Raw genomic sequence first — 18,166 nt, 5'->3', positions numbered from 1 at the left:
CCGGTCACTCCATGTGAGATTTGTGCTGGACAAAGCGGAGGCGGGACAGGCTTTTCCTCGGATACTGCGGTTTTCCCTGTCATATTTCATTCCAGCAACACTCTTGAATTTCATTTCATCTGTCATTCATGCGACAGGCTTCGGCAGCCCGCACAATTCCTGTCCTCGCCGCTGGATGGGGGCTTCATTTCATTCTTAATCCAGTCGCATGACTGGAAACAGGCTACGGATTTTTTTCAGGAGGTGATTAAAGCCGTGGAGGATAGTGGATTCCTTGTGATGAAAATTGTGACGGACAATCACAAAACAAACTTCTTCAAATTCAGACATTTTGGACAACCTCAAATATCCAGACGATAATATCCCAATCAAACTAGAAACAGGAAATAAAATCCTTATTTGCGGGTGCTCGGTTCGTGTTGTTGAAGAGAGGATGGAGTGTGACATTTGAGTCAGCAACATCTCACTGCCTAGAGCTTGGACACTGCTAAATGGAACTGATTATGCATCGGACAGAGGAGGAGTTCGATATCCAAAACCTTATTTTTTTGCTTTGGTGAAACATCTGCAAGAGTTAGCTGCTGTGGGTTATTGTCGAAAGTCCTTCAACGTACGAGCGTAATACGAGGACTTACGGCGTCTTCCAAGACCTCTATTAACTGATATTGTGGTGGCAAGAACACAAAAAGTACGGTACCACTCCAAACCTTCGTCCAGGAAAATCTTTAAATTGTGACATGAAGAGGCCAACTGCGACTTCATAGAGGTAGTATTGCCGATATTTAATATTAGTGATGTAATTTACGAGCTTCAGTGAACATATGACCATACTGCATAGTGTCTTGTAGGCTGTTTTTGTTAGAATAAGTTTGGAACATTGTGCTGCTATGCCTGCCATTTAGCGGAGAAATTTTGTCGCAGCCTATTCGCAAAAAGCCTCGTATAGAGCAGACAGTATACGAGGATCGAGACGGCGGTGATTATGACTTATGAGATGTGCTATCTTCGCAACAACACTAGCGGCGCGAGCTAGTACGTACATTTTACAATAGATGGTGCTTGCTTCGGTCTTCGTCCTCTTGACATGTTGATCACAGCCGACTGGAACCCTCCCTGCGCTGGACCGTTGCCTGCGAGATACATAAGGCCGGGAAATACAGCATGGGAGTGTTGTAGGCGAACTTCGTGTTGCCGCCACAAGAGTGCAGTAAGGACCGAAGGGCTCCTGGCGCATACGAATGGGCGGACATGCTTCATTCTTTCTAATGCAATCACCTGTTCTGTCAGGCATCGAAATGAGTGAAAAAAAGAATTATGGGAACCGGAATTTATTTCAGTTGAAGGTGGAACTCAGAAGAAGAAATGCGAAAGTTCATGGAAGGAAGAGTGAACTTATAAAGAGGTATTGTTGTTTGGATTATAGCTGCTGTGTATTTTCTTAACCTGACATAGGCCTAGGCCTAGTACAATGCCAATTTTATGGATGCTTTATTCGTCAATACCCGCGTAACATTTCGTATTTTATTCTTTATAGGCTCGAAGATTATGATACCACATTTAATGTGGAAAATTGGCAGGATGAGGAGGAGAATATTTTCATGGTGAAAGTACCAAGAGCAGTAGTATACAAGGACGTTAATGAAAGTACAGACCTTCCAACTGTGACAGCCCAGTGTTTTTCAAGATATTTAAAGAACTGTGAGCAACGTGATTCAGGTGTGGGTAGTAAAATGTACAAAGAGAGGCAATTTGTTGTGCCTGCGTTGGGCACAGGAAGGTGAATTTACATTTTTAAAAGGCAGAGTTGCATCAGAGTATAGGAAAAATGTGGTATACCATGTAGACTTGAAAATAGCAGTGTGAATGTAGTGCTGGTATGGGACCATTTGCTCACTGCAAACATGTATGTACTACATTACATGCTTTGTTAGATTTCAATTACCAGCAAGACCTTCATCTGCCAGGAAACCTGTACCAGCCAGCTACAGTCTTTCCACAAGTGCAAAAAATTTAAAGCCTCCCCAGTTAAGGTTAATGCAAAATCATTCTGGCTACTCGCAGGAGGTACGCAGACACTGCTGTCTTTGCCTCCTTGGATTAACGGTAACTGTCTCTTGTCATGTCTCTCTTTTTGTTTCTTTGCTGTTTCACTGCCCTCCTTTGCTTTTGTCCATGCAAATACTGAAGGCACCAGCTGTCTTTTGCAAGGTCTTCTTAAGAGGTATATTGCCTCCTGAAAATGAACACATTGTGGTATGTTATGGAATTGCAGATCGTATTTTGAGATTAAGATTTAATGTAAATAAGTTAAGAGTAGCTATGACTTCTGCAGATCTTTCTAATATGTAGGGCAATAACTGTAGGCCTACTGCACATGCCTGTTATATGTACAGAATTAAAGGTTAGAATTAAATAGGAAATTCCTGAGGCGATTAATTAAGTACCAATCAGGCAATTAAGGGACCATTAGTTTCTAAGCTATGTTACTGATGATTGAATAACATGTCCTACCTCGCAAAGTAGAGCTTATATAATCCTTGGGTGCGAAATGTTCGAAACAAACAACACTGCTGACAGTTGGATTCCATTTAATCCGCCGAATTTGTTTTATCCATTGTTTTCTCAAACTGGGATCCTTTGGAAACCTATGCCCTCCTCTGTTTTTACACAGTGGTACACAACAGCACGTACTTGGCATTATTCAAGCTTGTAACTATCATAAACTATAAAATTTACTTAACATACGCCAGTTGCCGCATAGACTCGACCTCGAGATACTTCTGACAAGCGCTGCTAGAGTTCTCTTTACTGAGCTGTCTCGCTCACTCATTGCACACGTTCGAGTACGAAAATCTATAAAAATTCATTAAAACTAGTCATTTCAGAAGACACGAAACAGATGTGAGATAAACAAAAGACCAAGAGCAGTTGTATGACTTACTTTCTACGATGTTTTTCTTACACATTGCTTAAACGAAATAAGTGATTCTCTAAAGAAGCAGAGAAGTCTGTTAGCGCGTTTGTAACTTCTTCCTGTTTTCTTTAATTCTGCTTCAGTGTATCCGATAAACTGATCGAGATTGCGGTCATAAATAACTTTCAGTTTAATCGCCATTTTATAAAGTATCAGCGATCCTATCTTTTCCTCTACACATCTGATGTTGCGACATTCGTAGGTCTATTGAAGCCGCTCTTTGGAGAGCGATGTCATGCCTGTTTCACCATTAGAAAATCCTATGTAATTTTTCAGCATCTTCTGATGTGGTACAGTTAGGCAGTGCAAGGATCTTAAATCTGTAGCCGGCAGGCGCTTTCCTATGCCAGAGGACGCTAATTTTTAGCGTCGTTTCTCCGTATTTCACTTTTTCTCCCCGTAAGATTCAATTTGTTCTAACAGGAATAAAGCTCCTAAATGATCATTTGTACCATTATGTTCAATTCGGTTTCCTTTTTGGTCAAGTTCAGATATCTCAAATCATTTTTCTGATTTCATTACCGTATCCTGCTTCTCAATATAAATACTGTTTTCCGTAATCTGGCATTTGAAGTCTCATCAGTATATATTTAAATTTAACCTGAATTCACTTAGCCTTTCCTTGACAGAAACGAGACTTGTAGGAACTTCTTTTTTTTTGTTTGTGGCTGGTTTAGAACAGTTATATGCTAAAGATCTGGTATATTCATGGTTAACTTACCTTAATCAGAAATTTTACTGAATTTTGATGGCAATACGTCATTTCTGGGAGCTGGAGCCTTCCTGCGTTTGACAGTTCGTTGGGGAGAATTCGCTTGATTGATATATATACTTACACTGAAATCTGATGTATTAAAATGCAAGCTACAAACTCGTGCCTCGAAATAGCTTGCCTGCATTTCTCTCTTAAACCGCACTCCGAAATAAAATTACTATGGAACGTCACATTTTCTTTCTTTTTAGCGGTATCCGAAGTATATAGAGGTACACAACAGTGCACCATATTTTTCAACCTCACGGACACTCACCGACAGAAACGATACTCACAATAAATTGCATAAAATCAACACAGCATCACAATTACTCCGTACATCACAATATTCAAGTCCGTCAAGAGCAGAACAGAAACGTGACATTTTTAAAAAGTACGATGTAAAAGTAGTTTTCAAAACAAACGATTGGAACGCATAAGTCTTACATAATGCCACATCCATAAATAAGTTCAGTAGTTTTTCAAAATCAAGAGTATACAGGATCATTTGCAACAGTTGTAATTCTTCTTACGTCGGACAGACCGGGAGAAATTTTAATATAAGGTACTCAGAACACGTCAATGCCCTGAAATACAATACATATGCATGACTAATCACAAATTCACAGACACAAAACAAGATATGGAAATTCTCAAAATCATCAACAAAGGACCTCCTCCTTAACATTACCGAAAGCTGCTTCATACATTTAGATCAATATTTCAACCCAAATAATAATCTTAATGAAATTTCAGAATTGCCAAATATCCTTTTTGACCTTCTAATTCCCATTTTCAGAGACGTCAAACCAACAAATCATAATTCAGTTTTTCATAATATTCACAACACATTTCCTCAGCAGCCATCTTTTCTCCCATATCCTTCAGCCCCTATCCTTCCCCCTTCCCCTCCCCTTCTCCTTCACGACCTTCCACTCCTCTCTCCACCACGACCTCACGCCTTGCCATACCCCTCCTCCTTGTCCCTCCTCACCCTCCTTGCCTGCCTCTTCCTTTTCATTTGAATCTCACAACAGTTACTCTGAAGCATTACCGCTCCCAAGCGAAGCCCATTAAATTATACGATCAAGACAAGACAAGACTCTGAAGCATACACGACAACAGGCCACACACCACATGTCATATTGAGAGGTAAGTCTCATATAACCTATGATTTAAGCTGGTGTTTATTTGCAGCGGCATCCAATGACTTGCATACGGCTAACACCACCCAAACAGATTTGGTGATGAACTACGGGATCAACATTTACCAGTTTCCGTTTACCATTGAATTAGGAATGATTAGCAGTGTTAGAACAGTTCAGTGAATATTAATACATGAATGAGTCTCGATGATGAGCATACTGAAGATGCAAGAATTTATTTTCAAATTTACTCATAATTTCATCCCAGTTTTTATTGTCAATTTGTATATATTTGTTTCATTTGTTTTATGTCAATTGTGTGCATGTACCAACGAGCTAGAATAACATAGAGAGGCGGAAGCGCTGCCTGTGTGAACCTAATAGAACGAACGTCCGCCATGTTTCCTGTTGTCACACAAGCAAGGGGGCATGGCCTTCACGAGGCCAACATCACGATCAGTTGATTGTAGGGTAGTTGGAAATCATCGCACAGTGACATACGAATAGGCCTCGAAATCGGAACAAGAGCGTTACCCTGCTTGGCTGTTGTGGTTAAGCGTAAATTAGAATAAAAACGATCGACATAAATATTTATGACAGGAAACCTTAAAATCATAGGGACCTATAATAGGTTACAACTTCATTCTGTTAATATTTTTTAAATTATTGCATCCTCATGAGTACTGTGTTCCTTTCTTAATCTGTTTACCCTCCCGGGTTGGTTTTTCCCACGGACTCAGCGACGGATCCCACCTCTACCACCTCAAGGACAGTGTTCTGAAGCATGATACATTGGGTCGGGGGATACAACTGTGAGGGAGGACTGCACCTGCTATGCTGAACAGGGGCCTTGTGGGGGGGAGAAGGAAGCAGCCGTGGCCTTAAGTTAGGTACCATCCCGGCATTTGCCTGGAGGAGAAGTGGGAAACCACGGAAAATCACTTCGAGGATGGCTGAGGTGGGAGTTGAACCCACTTCTACTCAGTTGACCTCCCCAGGCTGATAGAATCCCGTTACAGCCCTCGTGCTCCTTTTCAAATTTCGTGGCGGAGCTGGGAATCGAACCCGGGCTTCCAGGGGTGGCAGCTGCTCACGCTAACCAGTGCACCACAGAGGCGGCCCATGAATACTTTACCACAATAATAGTTTAGTGTAATTATTTATTATAATATAGGGGGATATCGTGTTTCTCCCATTACCATATCATTCTGGGATTACTAGCTTGAAAGCTGTCCATTATGAAGTGTGGCATAGTTTTAAAAACCAAGGCAACAGACATCTACAATAAAGGCTGTATACATTTCAAAAAATAGCAGTAAAATGCTGTATTTATCATACTTGGTGTACGTTTGAACGAAATAAGTGATTTTTTGTGGTTCCTTTATTTGTAAATGTGAATGAAAATTAAATAGGGCTGGAAATGTACAGAGGATAAGCAACTGAATTGAGTGGGATACCATTTATCTCTTTTCGCCCTTACAACGCATTGTTCAGTTAATTCCTTGTTCTTTAAACGAAATCTGAAACAAAATTCGACAAATAATTACCGTGGCTATCCGTACTTTCGCTAAGTAAACAATAAAATGGATTTAATTACAAACAGAAATTACAAAAAGAAATCTCGGCTATAATTCAGTAATACTTACTTAAAGTACGATATATCCTTGGTTTTATTACTCCGATTAGTACAACCATACGCTGAGCTTACGGCTGGCATTCTTGAAAGCGAGAATCTATCTTTTCACTTCTTAAAACTTAGGGAATTAAATTGGCATGCACGATCTCCCTGTCACCTCAACATATGCTCTCGCGCCAATTCGCTTTGTTTTGACAACCGTTAACATGGCTGCCCCTTATCAACTTGCTTCAAGCAGGGAGCGCTGATGTCAGGTATACAGCCCCTCTATGTTATTCTAGCTCGTTGGCATGTACATTTATTTACTTATTAGATGTTTTACAATAAGGCTGAAGATGGCCTGCCCCGGCCGAAACTAGTCCCTAAACAAATGTAATTTAGAATATTGCATGTTATAGTATTGAAAGGTGGACCATTACGACATTTATTTTATAATTATATTGTAAATACAATTCAATACGGATCATGACCATGAAGTTTATATCCTATGATTTTCAGCGGCAAATTAGTAGCTATGTCCCGGCCAGTATATCTCGTAGGCAACGGCTGGACGCATCAAGTCGGCCGTGGTTGTATGCTCGTATGAACGACCCGTTCAAATAAACGAGTCGTTTAAATGAACTAGTTCTACTCATTCTCTTTGAACTAGTTAGTTCATGAACTCTAAGCATAGGCCTACGTGAAATATTTGTCATACACTCTATACCGAAAATTTTTAAACCAGGTTATTTATTTAGTTATCGCATTCACAACGTAGTTATTCCTTCTACGTAATTTTGTGTGTATTTATTTTAGACGTTTAGAATTTTTCCTCCATTTCGTCTTGTCTTTTTATAGACATTTTTGTTTTTATTTTCCTTTTTTGTTGCTGATTGGTTTCCTCGAATTCTACATCGTTTGAGAGTTCGGTACCGGTTTTTTAAAAAGCGTACAGAAATGTATGGCATAACATTCGAGACGGGGTAGTAGTTTATTCCACTGCTGACAGGTGAGAATAATAGTGTATAAGCCCACTTCCAACATGCCGCATTTCTGCAACAATGCTTACAGGAAATGACACATGGAGGGGCAAAATATTTCTACGCTTCAGCGCATTTAACACCAAGCCGGAAGCACTATTTATAAAAAGAAACAGGACATCCGTGAATTGCGTGAATATAGGCTACTTTTGCCAGTCTGTAATCTATAAACGATGCCTTTGGGTGAGATAATTACGGCGGGGACATTCCTTATTGCTTTCGTATTAAATATTGGTTTGTTGTTGTTAATTTTCGTAAAAACCGGTGGAATAATCCTTAATACCTTTTTTCCCCATAATAAGAGACGGAACTATAAAGAATGAGTGCTCTGTTACAAATGTAAGTTCTTATCTTTTTACATGAATAGGCTGTATGTAAGACATGTTTAAGGGGTGACATTTTAGGAGCAAAGAAATATTGCTTCTTTTCAGGCCAAGAGAAACAATCATTAGTCCTGTATTCTTATTGTGGGCATGCTATGTATTATAATATGTATTACATTAAAATGTTATAAGCTGTTGGGAAATAACGTTCTATCCCAGAACTTGTACGTACCGTTTGTAGTACAAATTACCTTCAAAATGACCTGTGATAGTATATTATTTTATTTATCGTACCGGTATGGCCTTTAGTGCTGGGGGGCCCTAAGAGAGGTTTGACTCATGTGGTGCAAGTCTTTCTGCTTGACTCCTGTGGGTGACTCACGTGCCTGATTGTAATAATAAATTTTTTATTGCGCACAATGTGCATAGAGGTTCACAATTAGATAAGACAGCGTGGCGTCTAATGCGCTCTGCAAAAGTGTTAGTCCTTAATAAATTCACTAATCGAGCAGGACCTCGAGGAACACTTCTGGATATGATATCTTTCACATACTTGGTCACATAGCCTACACACACAGTTTATGTTCGGTTCGTGAAAAACTTTGTTTTTACACATCTTGAAATGGAATCCGTGTACAGCCAATCTCGTAACTATGTGTCTCAGTTGGTAGCCCGTTTCCATCCATTTTCGATTCGTCATGGCCTCCGTTGAGTAGAAGTCTTCCCAAATGTCCCTCTTTTTTTCTCTAAGTTTATGCAACAGGTTATCGTATGCTGCGCCTCCTGGTAAAACAAGATTGTATCTCAGGTCCTCAATCAGGAAAGTTTCTCTCGCAAGTTCATATACAAGTCGAGATCTTGTAGTCTTTGAAACACTGAGGACTCGCTTCAGATATCTGGATTTTATCTTTTCCAGGTCGTTTAATTGCTTCAAACTCAGGAATTCCCCTATGATCTCAAGCCCATAGGTTAACACTGGTAGCACTTTTACTCGAAAAAGCACCATGGCTGTATCCACTGCAATTTGTGTGATATTCTCGATGTCATTCATCGCTTTCAGAGCTGCAATAATTCTAGCTCTTATATGGATCCTGAAACTGCTGCATGTGGTCTGCAAGGTTACACCTAGGTATCTGAAACTGCTAACTCTGCGAAGGCGGACATTATTACACCATATGTGCTCTGTTTCCTTTAGTTTACCTCCTTTCCTGAATACGACTAGTTCAGTCTTATCCTCATTTATTTTCATTTCATTCCTGTTAGCCCAGTCCACTAGCAAGTTCATCGCACGTTGTAGTTCTGTTATGTCTTCAGCCGCAATTGCCATGTCATCAGCATACAGGAACATTTCTGAGTCTGTATTTTCCTTTATCTCTGACACTACATCAGAGGTGAAAGCGTTAAATAATATAGGGCTAAGTGGATCACCTTGAAGAACTCCTATAGTCTGTGGCATCCAATCTGACGACCCAATGCCATCGTCCACCTGTATATAATTCTCAGCCAACAGGTTTGATATGAGTGTTGTGACATTAGATGTTCCGATTAACTTCTCCAGCTTATCTATGAGTAACCTTCTGTTTACCCAATCAAATGCCTTGGAGTAGTCAATGAATGCCACAAATAATTTGCCTCGTGGCATTTCTAGGGTGATACGAATATGATTCAGTAAATTCTCCAATGCCATAGTTGTAGATCTTTTCCGTCTGAATCCAAATTGCTCCTCTGGTAACAGTGCATCCAATTCATTCATCACTCTCTTCGTTAAGATCCTTGTCAGAAGTTTCAAACCTGTTTGTTCCATCGCGATCCCTCTGTAGGAATTCGGGTCATCTGCGTCTCCTTTCCCCTTATATAGCATTCGGATTGTTGCCTTCCTCCAATCTGTTGGGACCCTTCCAGTTTCGAGGCATTTGTTCAGTAAGGCACTCCATACCGGTAACAATTCCCTCACTGTCTCTTTTAGATGCTCATTTCTGACTCCATCTGGTCCTGGTGTTCTATTGGGTCTTCCTTCCTTGATGGCCTGAACGATTTCATTTTCCGTTATTAAATTTGATGGTTCTCTGTGATCTGGACATCTGAGTGTTGGTCTCGTATCTCTCAAAGCAATTGTTTTGTTGAGGTGTGATTTCCATGTTTCCATATCGATCTTAGAATGTATTTTGCTCGTTTTCGGCCGTAGAGCCTTGTATGGATCCAATTTAGCTTCTTCTATGATCCTTTTCTGTTGTTCTTCTATGTACTGAATCTTTTTTCTCTTCAGGAGCTCTTTGTACTGAACTCTCTGTAGCCGGTACTCTTCCAAGTTTTCCCTGTTCCTTATTTCTCTTGCCCTGTTCAATTTTTCTAATGTACTTCTCCTTGCCTCATAACATTGTTTGTCGAACCAAGGTTTTGACTTTCTTGTCCCCAGGCTTAGAGGAGCCGCTTCTTCATAGCAACTTGCTATCCACCATGCTGCGGAATCTATTTCACCTTCATCTATCATTTTCTTCACCTCGTTGATCTGGCTTGTCTTTGCTTTCACTTTGTTTATGTCTATATTCTTTCCGATTTTGGCTCCTTTTCTTAGGTCAGCCACCTCTTCCGTCTTCGTGATGATGTCTGTGCTCACTGGTAAGTGCTTTCTTACAATGGAGCCATCTTTGAGGACCAGCTTTGTTGTTCCCGATGTTATGAGACCCCTTGAAAGCATTAAATCTATTGTGCTGCCTCCATTTGGTCCTATATATGTCCATTCCTGTTTCTTGTTTAACAGCACGAATCCACTGTGCCTCAGGTAGTCCATAACATCTTCAGTTTTCCAGCTGTGTTTATCTACTGGACAGTTCAAGTCACCGGCAATTAACACCTTTTCTTCATCATTTATCATATTCAACGCATTTCCAAGCGTATCAACTATGTCTGCTGCAGTGCGTTCAGGGCTGAAGTATACTGCCATGATCACTAATATTTTCGTTCGTAAAATCAATAGGTTTTCGTCTCTCAACAGTTGTTTACATGGGGTTAGATGAGGTTTAACGAGTACTGATACTCCACCTGATGGTCGTCCCCTTTCCTTGAGTTGATTGGCGTACACATGATAGTTGTAGAAACCTGGAACATTTATTATTGAGTCCTCCCTGATGAATGTTTCTGTTAGAACACATATGCCAAATTCCTCTAGTATGTTACTTGACATTAGATTTAGTGCACCTCTCAGTCCTTCTACATTCCAAGTCATGGCTCTAACCCTGTCATTGCTGAGTCCTACGAAATTTCCAAGGTTTCCGAAAATGCCGGCATACTACACGGGCGGGCCAGAACGAACTATCATGCACTCGTTCTAGGTCTTTGTACGGAATTCCAATTTTAAATGCTGTGCCGGTTGGCCTCTCACTAACTGTATCACAGAACACCTTTCCGTCTATACCGTTTTCCTTGAGATATTCGCATATGTCTTCCTTGGTTGTATTTGGTTCCAGTCTTCCCACATATAACCATGCGTTTGACTCTGCTGCCCTTATCTTGGTATCGCCTTCTCTCGCTCCTATTATTGGCCTGCTTCGTTGGGTGTTTGCATCATTAATATTGTCAAGATCACTCCCAGTTTTCCTCTCTCCTCTTTTATCTCTCCTTTTCCTCTCGTATATATTCCAGTTATTCTCATTTTCTATTCGGTAGTCTCCAGATTCTCGTTCTTGTATTACTTCCCTTCCTTCTTTGTTCGTAATAAAAGCTCTTGATTCTTTAACCGCTAGTTTCTGGTTTGCATTTGGAATTTCTTCTTTGCCATGCATCGCCTCCTTCAATGGTGTTAGCTCATTGGTTATCATTGTGGGACGTTCCTGGTTGTGTGTTATTCCTCTTCCTTGCTCTGAGGCGGGGGGCTGAGGAGCTTTCTGTTTGATTGTCATTTGTCTAGTTGATGTCCTTTGATTTTCCATATACCTTGTTATCTCCGTTGGTATCATGGTTTTAATTTCCTCCAATTTATTTTCCATGGTTTTTTCCATGTTAACTAGCATGTCCTCCAACCTTGCGGTTATCTTTTCTAGTATGTCTTCGTTGCGTGTTTTTCTCAAGACAGTTGGCTTGCATTCTGTGCACAGCCATATTAGTTTGCAGTGTCTTCGTTTGATAATATCCCATTCACCTTTAGATATGCCGCAGCAATCCACGTGTTGCCATTTGTCGCAACCTTCGCATTGCACTGCGTTCTCATTACCTCCGACATCCTTGTTACAGATGTCGCACTGATAGCGGTCGTCATGCTCTCTGTTTCCAGTCATTTTATAGATGCCTAGATGAGTAATTGATGTCTACCCGATATTATTGTAACCTTTCCTATTCACTTACTCTTTAGTTTCAGTTACAGCACTATTGATCTGTCTGACAATAGTACCTACCTTAATGGTTACAGATGATACAAACCAAGGCCGACTACAATATCTCAGACCATCGGTGAATTGAAATAAGATTTCGGGCACTTAGGGCAAGATTGTAAACAAATAAATCAAGTCCAATTATAGTCAAAACAAGATGGTTCCCACTTAGGGCACAAAATTTATAACAAAATATGATCCCAATATTGATTAAGAATCCATAATAATAATAATAATTTCGTGTGGCTATTTCTAGCCGAGTGCAGCCCTTGTAAGGCAGACCCTCCGATGAGGGTGGGCGGCATCTGCCATGTGTAGGTAACTGCGTGTTATTGTGGTGGAGGATAGTGTTATGTGTGGTGTGTGAGTTGCAGGGATGTTGGGGACAGCACAAACACCCAGCCCCCGGGCCATTGGAATTAATCAATTAAGGTTAAAATCCCCGACCCAGCCGGGAATCGAACCCGGGACCCTCTGAACCGAAGGCCAGTACGCTGACCATTCAGCCAACGAGTCGGACATTAAGAATCCATAGATTCACCAGACAATACTAACACGCAATTATAATCCAAAACAATGTCAGAATCACTTCCCTTAAAGAATAAATGAAGCTTAATTATTCCAAAAAGATATATGTTTCGCGCACCAAATCAACCCTTTATCAGTGCCTCCTGGATAAATTGTGGGATGATGATACTGAGGTAGGAAGTGTTGGGACAGCCTGCTCCTGTCGAATAACGCCAAGGGGTGTGCTCAAGGCTTAAGGTTGCCACCCAGCGGACAAATCGCCATCACCAGCGTCACATGTCCTCACTCCACGTGAACACTGTGGACTCAATCTAGTGATTAGAAATTGTATACCACTTCCTCTTCTATCCTGCTGGCCAGCATTCTGGTTGGGAAATTTTTTCACCAATGGGACTCGAACCGGCTAACCATGGTATCAGACGTTAGAGACTGGATGTTTTAACGGTCATGGGGATACAACTGGGAGTACTGGTACACTACAGAGTAATTGGCATCTGAAATGTGGTCAGACCTCTGAAACTGCAGTTAACCTAAACTAATTCTCAGCTGGTATTCCAGTGTATGACTTTAAAAAATAAAGAGTCCTCAAATGTTTCTCACTCATAGAAACTCATTCATCACATCCATTTCATTTATTTATGTTACTAAAGTGTTACATTGTTTTTGGGCTCTGTAAAAATGTTCCTTTGCAGGCAGCCTCTGAGTGATGCGCTGGTTGCTGGTGAGCATGGCGATACATCTACGGTTGAACGATCGGTTTCACCAAGCACATCTGTTGACCTGCAGGTAATACTTCCTCATGCGTTTTTACTGTTTTGTTATATGTGCTCACTTTCTTATGTTCGATTCAATTAATGCAAATTATGTTTCATCAATTCAAAATAGTTTAATGAGAATAAATCTTGTCATATCTTTCTTATAAGTACGCAGCAAATAACTATGATATGGTACTTGTTCTACTAATTCAGCAAAATTTGATGGAGATGAATCATGACACATTTTTTTACCAGTACCATGTCAGGAAAACAATAATGCTTATTCACTTGTTTTACCCTACAAAGAAAAGAAAAAAGGAAACAAGAGTATGGAGGCACAGTTGCCAACTGTGACATTAAACTACTAAAGTTAAGAGTAATAACATCTTCATTTCAGAATAGCAACATCCTCTCACCTTGAAATGGAGACAAAAGAACTCGGTTACAATCTAACAAATGTAAAGAAATGTCCACTATAATTAAATTGACAGGTTAAAATCACACATTAGTAAATACAGAAATCAACATATTTAAGTAAGATACAATTCAGTCTTAAACTAACAAATGTAAATCATAACAATTATACAATACAACAGAAAATCATTGTCAGGTATAAGTTTAATCTTTGAGGTAATTTTATCCTCCAGCCACTCTCTTGGCATTCCTTCTCTTGAGTAAGGATGAGGTAAACCTTTATTACTACCATTACATACGGTTCCCAATCATTTGCCACCTTTAGTAGATAAACTCTCTGAATGGGACATAGTAAGGATGAAGTAGCAGTTTGTAAATGTACAGGCCAAATGACATTATCACTGCCTGCCAGAATCTGTATAATTCCAACCAGTGGCCAGTCAGCATGTTTACTATGATCACTACCAATTAAAACAGTGTCTTCTGACTTACTGTATTTTACCGTCCAAGTGGCCATGTGGTTAGGGTCACGCATCTCTGAGCTTTGCATTCAGGATATTGTGAGTTTGGACCCCGCTGTCGGCAGCCCTGAAGATGGTTTTCCGTGGTTTCCCATTTTTGCACCGGGCAAATGCTGGGGTTGTACCTTAAATAAGGCCACAGCCGCTTCCTTCCAGCTCACATCCCATCTTCGCCGTAAGACCTTTCTGTTACATAAAATCAACTTCATGGTCCATATTGCACTTTAACAGATTCACAACTAAGTATTTTTTATTTTCCACCTTGTCGATACATTAGTTGCTTAAGGCAACTTCTTGGTTAAAAGTGGTACATGTTTCGTATATTATTAATATCTTCAGCCACATAACACTGTTTAGATGGAAAATTCATATATTGACAAAGTATCAATGCTTTGGGAGAAAGTGTCCTTAAAAATAGCATAGTTAAGTGCAGAGCACGAGAATAACGAGCTCCTGCAAAGTGTGTATTAACTAGTGTCAGATAAAGACTTGCAAGTGTATCTGTGATGTGATAATAGTGTGTGGTATTTCACAACTACTACCAAAGTGACAATATTCTGATTAACCAATAATCCCGAGTAATTTGAGAAATAAGGAGCACGTAAATAACTCAGCGAAATGAGCGCCTGCGCAGAATGTGCGGCCGACTTGGGTAGGGCTCCCAAGGTACAGTGCGTGGCATGTAAAATGTGGTACCACAAAAAGTGTATGAACAGTGTAAACAGATACATGGAGTGGACTTGCGATAAGTTTACAAGACATGAACCAAGAAACAGTGTGCGGAAATCAACATCATTAACTATCATGAACACCCCCTCTTTAGACAGCGTTTACGAATTATTGAAAGAGTTAACTGAAGAAATGAGGCAAGTGAAGGAAGACCAGAAAACTTGAGAGACAGATTTAGGTAATTCCCTTGAACTGTCACAAGAAATTAGATGATACGGTACTTCTGATTTCCAAACAGCAAAAAGATATGGAACAGTGTTTTCAAGATATAGAAAACCTCGCCCAGGAAAATCATCTTCTGGAGGATAAAATAAAATCCTTAGAAATCCATGTGGGGGAAGCTGAACAGTATACGAGAAGGAATACCGCCGAAATACATGGCATTCCGGATATACCGAATAAATTTGTTCTAGACACGGTAAAGAAAGTCAGGCGAGCGTTGGACGTAGAACTTAAAGAAGAAATGGTGGATGCTTGCCATTGATTCCCTAAGGCACCAAACCAGAAACAGTGCGGGATCATAGTGAAGTTTGTAAGAAGAATGGACAAGGACCACTTCATGGAGCGGAGGCTAGTGTAGCGAAATCTTTCCAACAGACAACTAGGATTTTCTGGTGACAGCATCATCTATGTAAACGAGAGTCTGTCCCCTCAGAAGAAGTTGCCGGCCCAAGCCCCTGCTGTCCGGAGGGAGAAGAATTACGCTTACATTTGAGTAAGGAATGGTATAATTAAAATATGCAAGACCCAAGGGTCTGGTGTCATTGTTATAAATAACCAGGATGACCTGTCTAAATTGTAATTGTGATGGAGAAAAGTAGGCTTACCATTTATTACCAGAATGTTTGTAGTCTTAAGACTAAACTAAATGACTTAAATGTAAACATTCTCAGTAATAATTTTGATGTTATAATGCTCACTGAATCCTGGCTAGATGCTAGTGTCTATGATAGCGAGGTCTGTTGTAATAAGTACAAAGTATACTGTGCTGACAGAGTAAGAAGCTCAACGGGGCGGGGAGGTGAGGTGGTCATAGCAGTTAGAAGCGGATTACCTGTCCTCAAGGTCGAACAAACAATGGAACACTTCGAGGGGTTATTTCTGAAGGTAAATATTCAGGGAAAGATCTGGTATCTAATTAACATGTATGTTCCTCCAAGTGCAAAACTAGAAGTTCATTGTGAGGTATTTAGGTGGATAGAATCTCACTATGAAATAATGGATAGTAATGTAATCATTACAGGAGACTTTAATATGCCAACAGTAATTAATGAAAATGGTGACTTAAATTTAATGAGACAAAGCCAAGAACTAAAAAACTTCCTCAATATACACAACTTGAATTCCTATAATTCCGTTTCCATAGTAACGGTAACTTTGGATTTAGTACTCGCCAGTAGACAAAAACGAATGTCACCTGTAAAAAGAACACTGATCCGCTATTACCTGAGGACTCCCATCACCCTGCCCTAGAAATAGAAGTACAGATCACTCCAAACCATAGAAACTGCAAAAGGGAAGCTCAAAATACTTATAATTTTAAAATAGCTACTTTTGAACACTTGTTCACAGGACTAAGAGATCTTGCTTGGAAAGACTTTACAAATGCACTGATGTAGACAAAGCAGTGGCCTGTCTTTATTCTAAGATGTACGCAGTGTTAAATGAGACTGTTCCTAAAAGTGGCTCGTGGACGGTCAGGACATACCGAGTTTGGTTCATGGAGAGCATAAAACAAAAACTGAAAGAAAAAAATACTACCGAAAACGGAAGCATCTTTCAGAATATTACAATAGGCAATTTAAAACGTTAAGGTCCGAAACTAAGTCTGCAATTAAATCCTCATATGACGATTATGTAACAACTGTTGAGCAGGATATTACTGGTCACACCAAAACCTTTTGGATGTGGGTGAAGAATAAAGGAAAAAACACTAATTGCAATACCTATGAATATGACTCTAAAGTACTAGAGAATTATAGGAACATTACGGAAGGGTTTGCAACATACTTTCAGTCTGTATATTCCCAAGATAGAGCTCAATATAACATTCCAAAGGTCCCATCAGGAACCACTGGCAGTATTCACATTGACGACATTACTGTAGAGGATGTTGAACTAGTGTTAAAAAGGCTCAAACCAAAGCCTTCCGCGGGACCAGATCAGACACCGCTGTATGTTATAACAGGTTGCAAAGATGTACCTACTGAAATATCCTCTCCTCTTCATTTATAACTTAATTCTTAAAACATCCGTATTTTCCACAATATGGAAACTGTCCCGAGTATGTCCTGTGTTTAAATCGGGTAATGCAATGTTAGTAAAAAACTACTGACCAAGGTTTTCGAATTTATATTATGTCATAAACTCAGTCTATACAAGACCGTTAATATCAGAACAGCATCATGAATTTATTTCAGGACGATCTACAGTAACATATCTCATAAATTTTACGCAATCAATATCCGCAGAACTTGATAGAGGTGGCCAGATAGATGCAATATTTACTGACTTCGAAAAGGCCTTTGACAAAATTGACCACGACATACTCCTAAAAAAATTAAATATGGTTGAATTATCTTAACCACTACTATGTCTTTTCAGCTCCTACCTAAGAGATAGAAAGCAGTATGTAATTTATCAAAGAAACTCATCCAGAGAATACCCTATAAATTCAGGAATAGTCCAGGGCTCTAATCTAGGGCCATGGATGTTTCTGGCACTAATCAATGACTTACCTGAACGAATAAATTTCTCGAAATCTCTCTTATACACCGATGACTTTAAGGTATTAAAATCCATTATCACAATTAACGACTACGAACTTCTCCAGGCTGACTTAAATAATTTACTACAATGGACGACCGAAAATCAACTATATCTAAATATAGAGAAATGTATATTGATGTTGTTCATCCAAAATAAAACGTGCATTTCCTTTAACTATAAACTAGGTTACGATGACTTGAAACCAGTAAATGAGGTTACAGACCTTGGGATATTA

General features: G+C 39.8%; 1 protein-coding gene across 1 annotated transcript in view; it reads left to right on the top strand.

Moving 5' to 3' along the window:
• LOC136882040 (uncharacterized) overlaps positions 1-18,166 on the top strand; it is an 80,109-nt gene that overhangs the window by 15,931 nt on the left and 46,012 nt on the right. The window contains exon 2 of the mRNA XM_067154542.2: positions 13,436-13,529. Within this exon, the coding sequence (XP_067010643.2) occupies positions 13,436-13,529 (94 nt within the window). The remainder of the gene's footprint in view (positions 1-13,435; positions 13,530-18,166) is intronic.

Source organism: Anabrus simplex, chromosome 10 (assembly GCF_040414725.1).
Source record: "Anabrus simplex isolate iqAnaSimp1 chromosome 10, ASM4041472v1, whole genome shotgun sequence".
NCBI lineage: Eukaryota > Metazoa > Arthropoda > Insecta > Orthoptera > Tettigoniidae > Anabrus > Anabrus simplex.
Note: the sequence above shows the minus strand (reverse complement) of the source record. Positions and strands in the feature narration are given on the sequence as shown.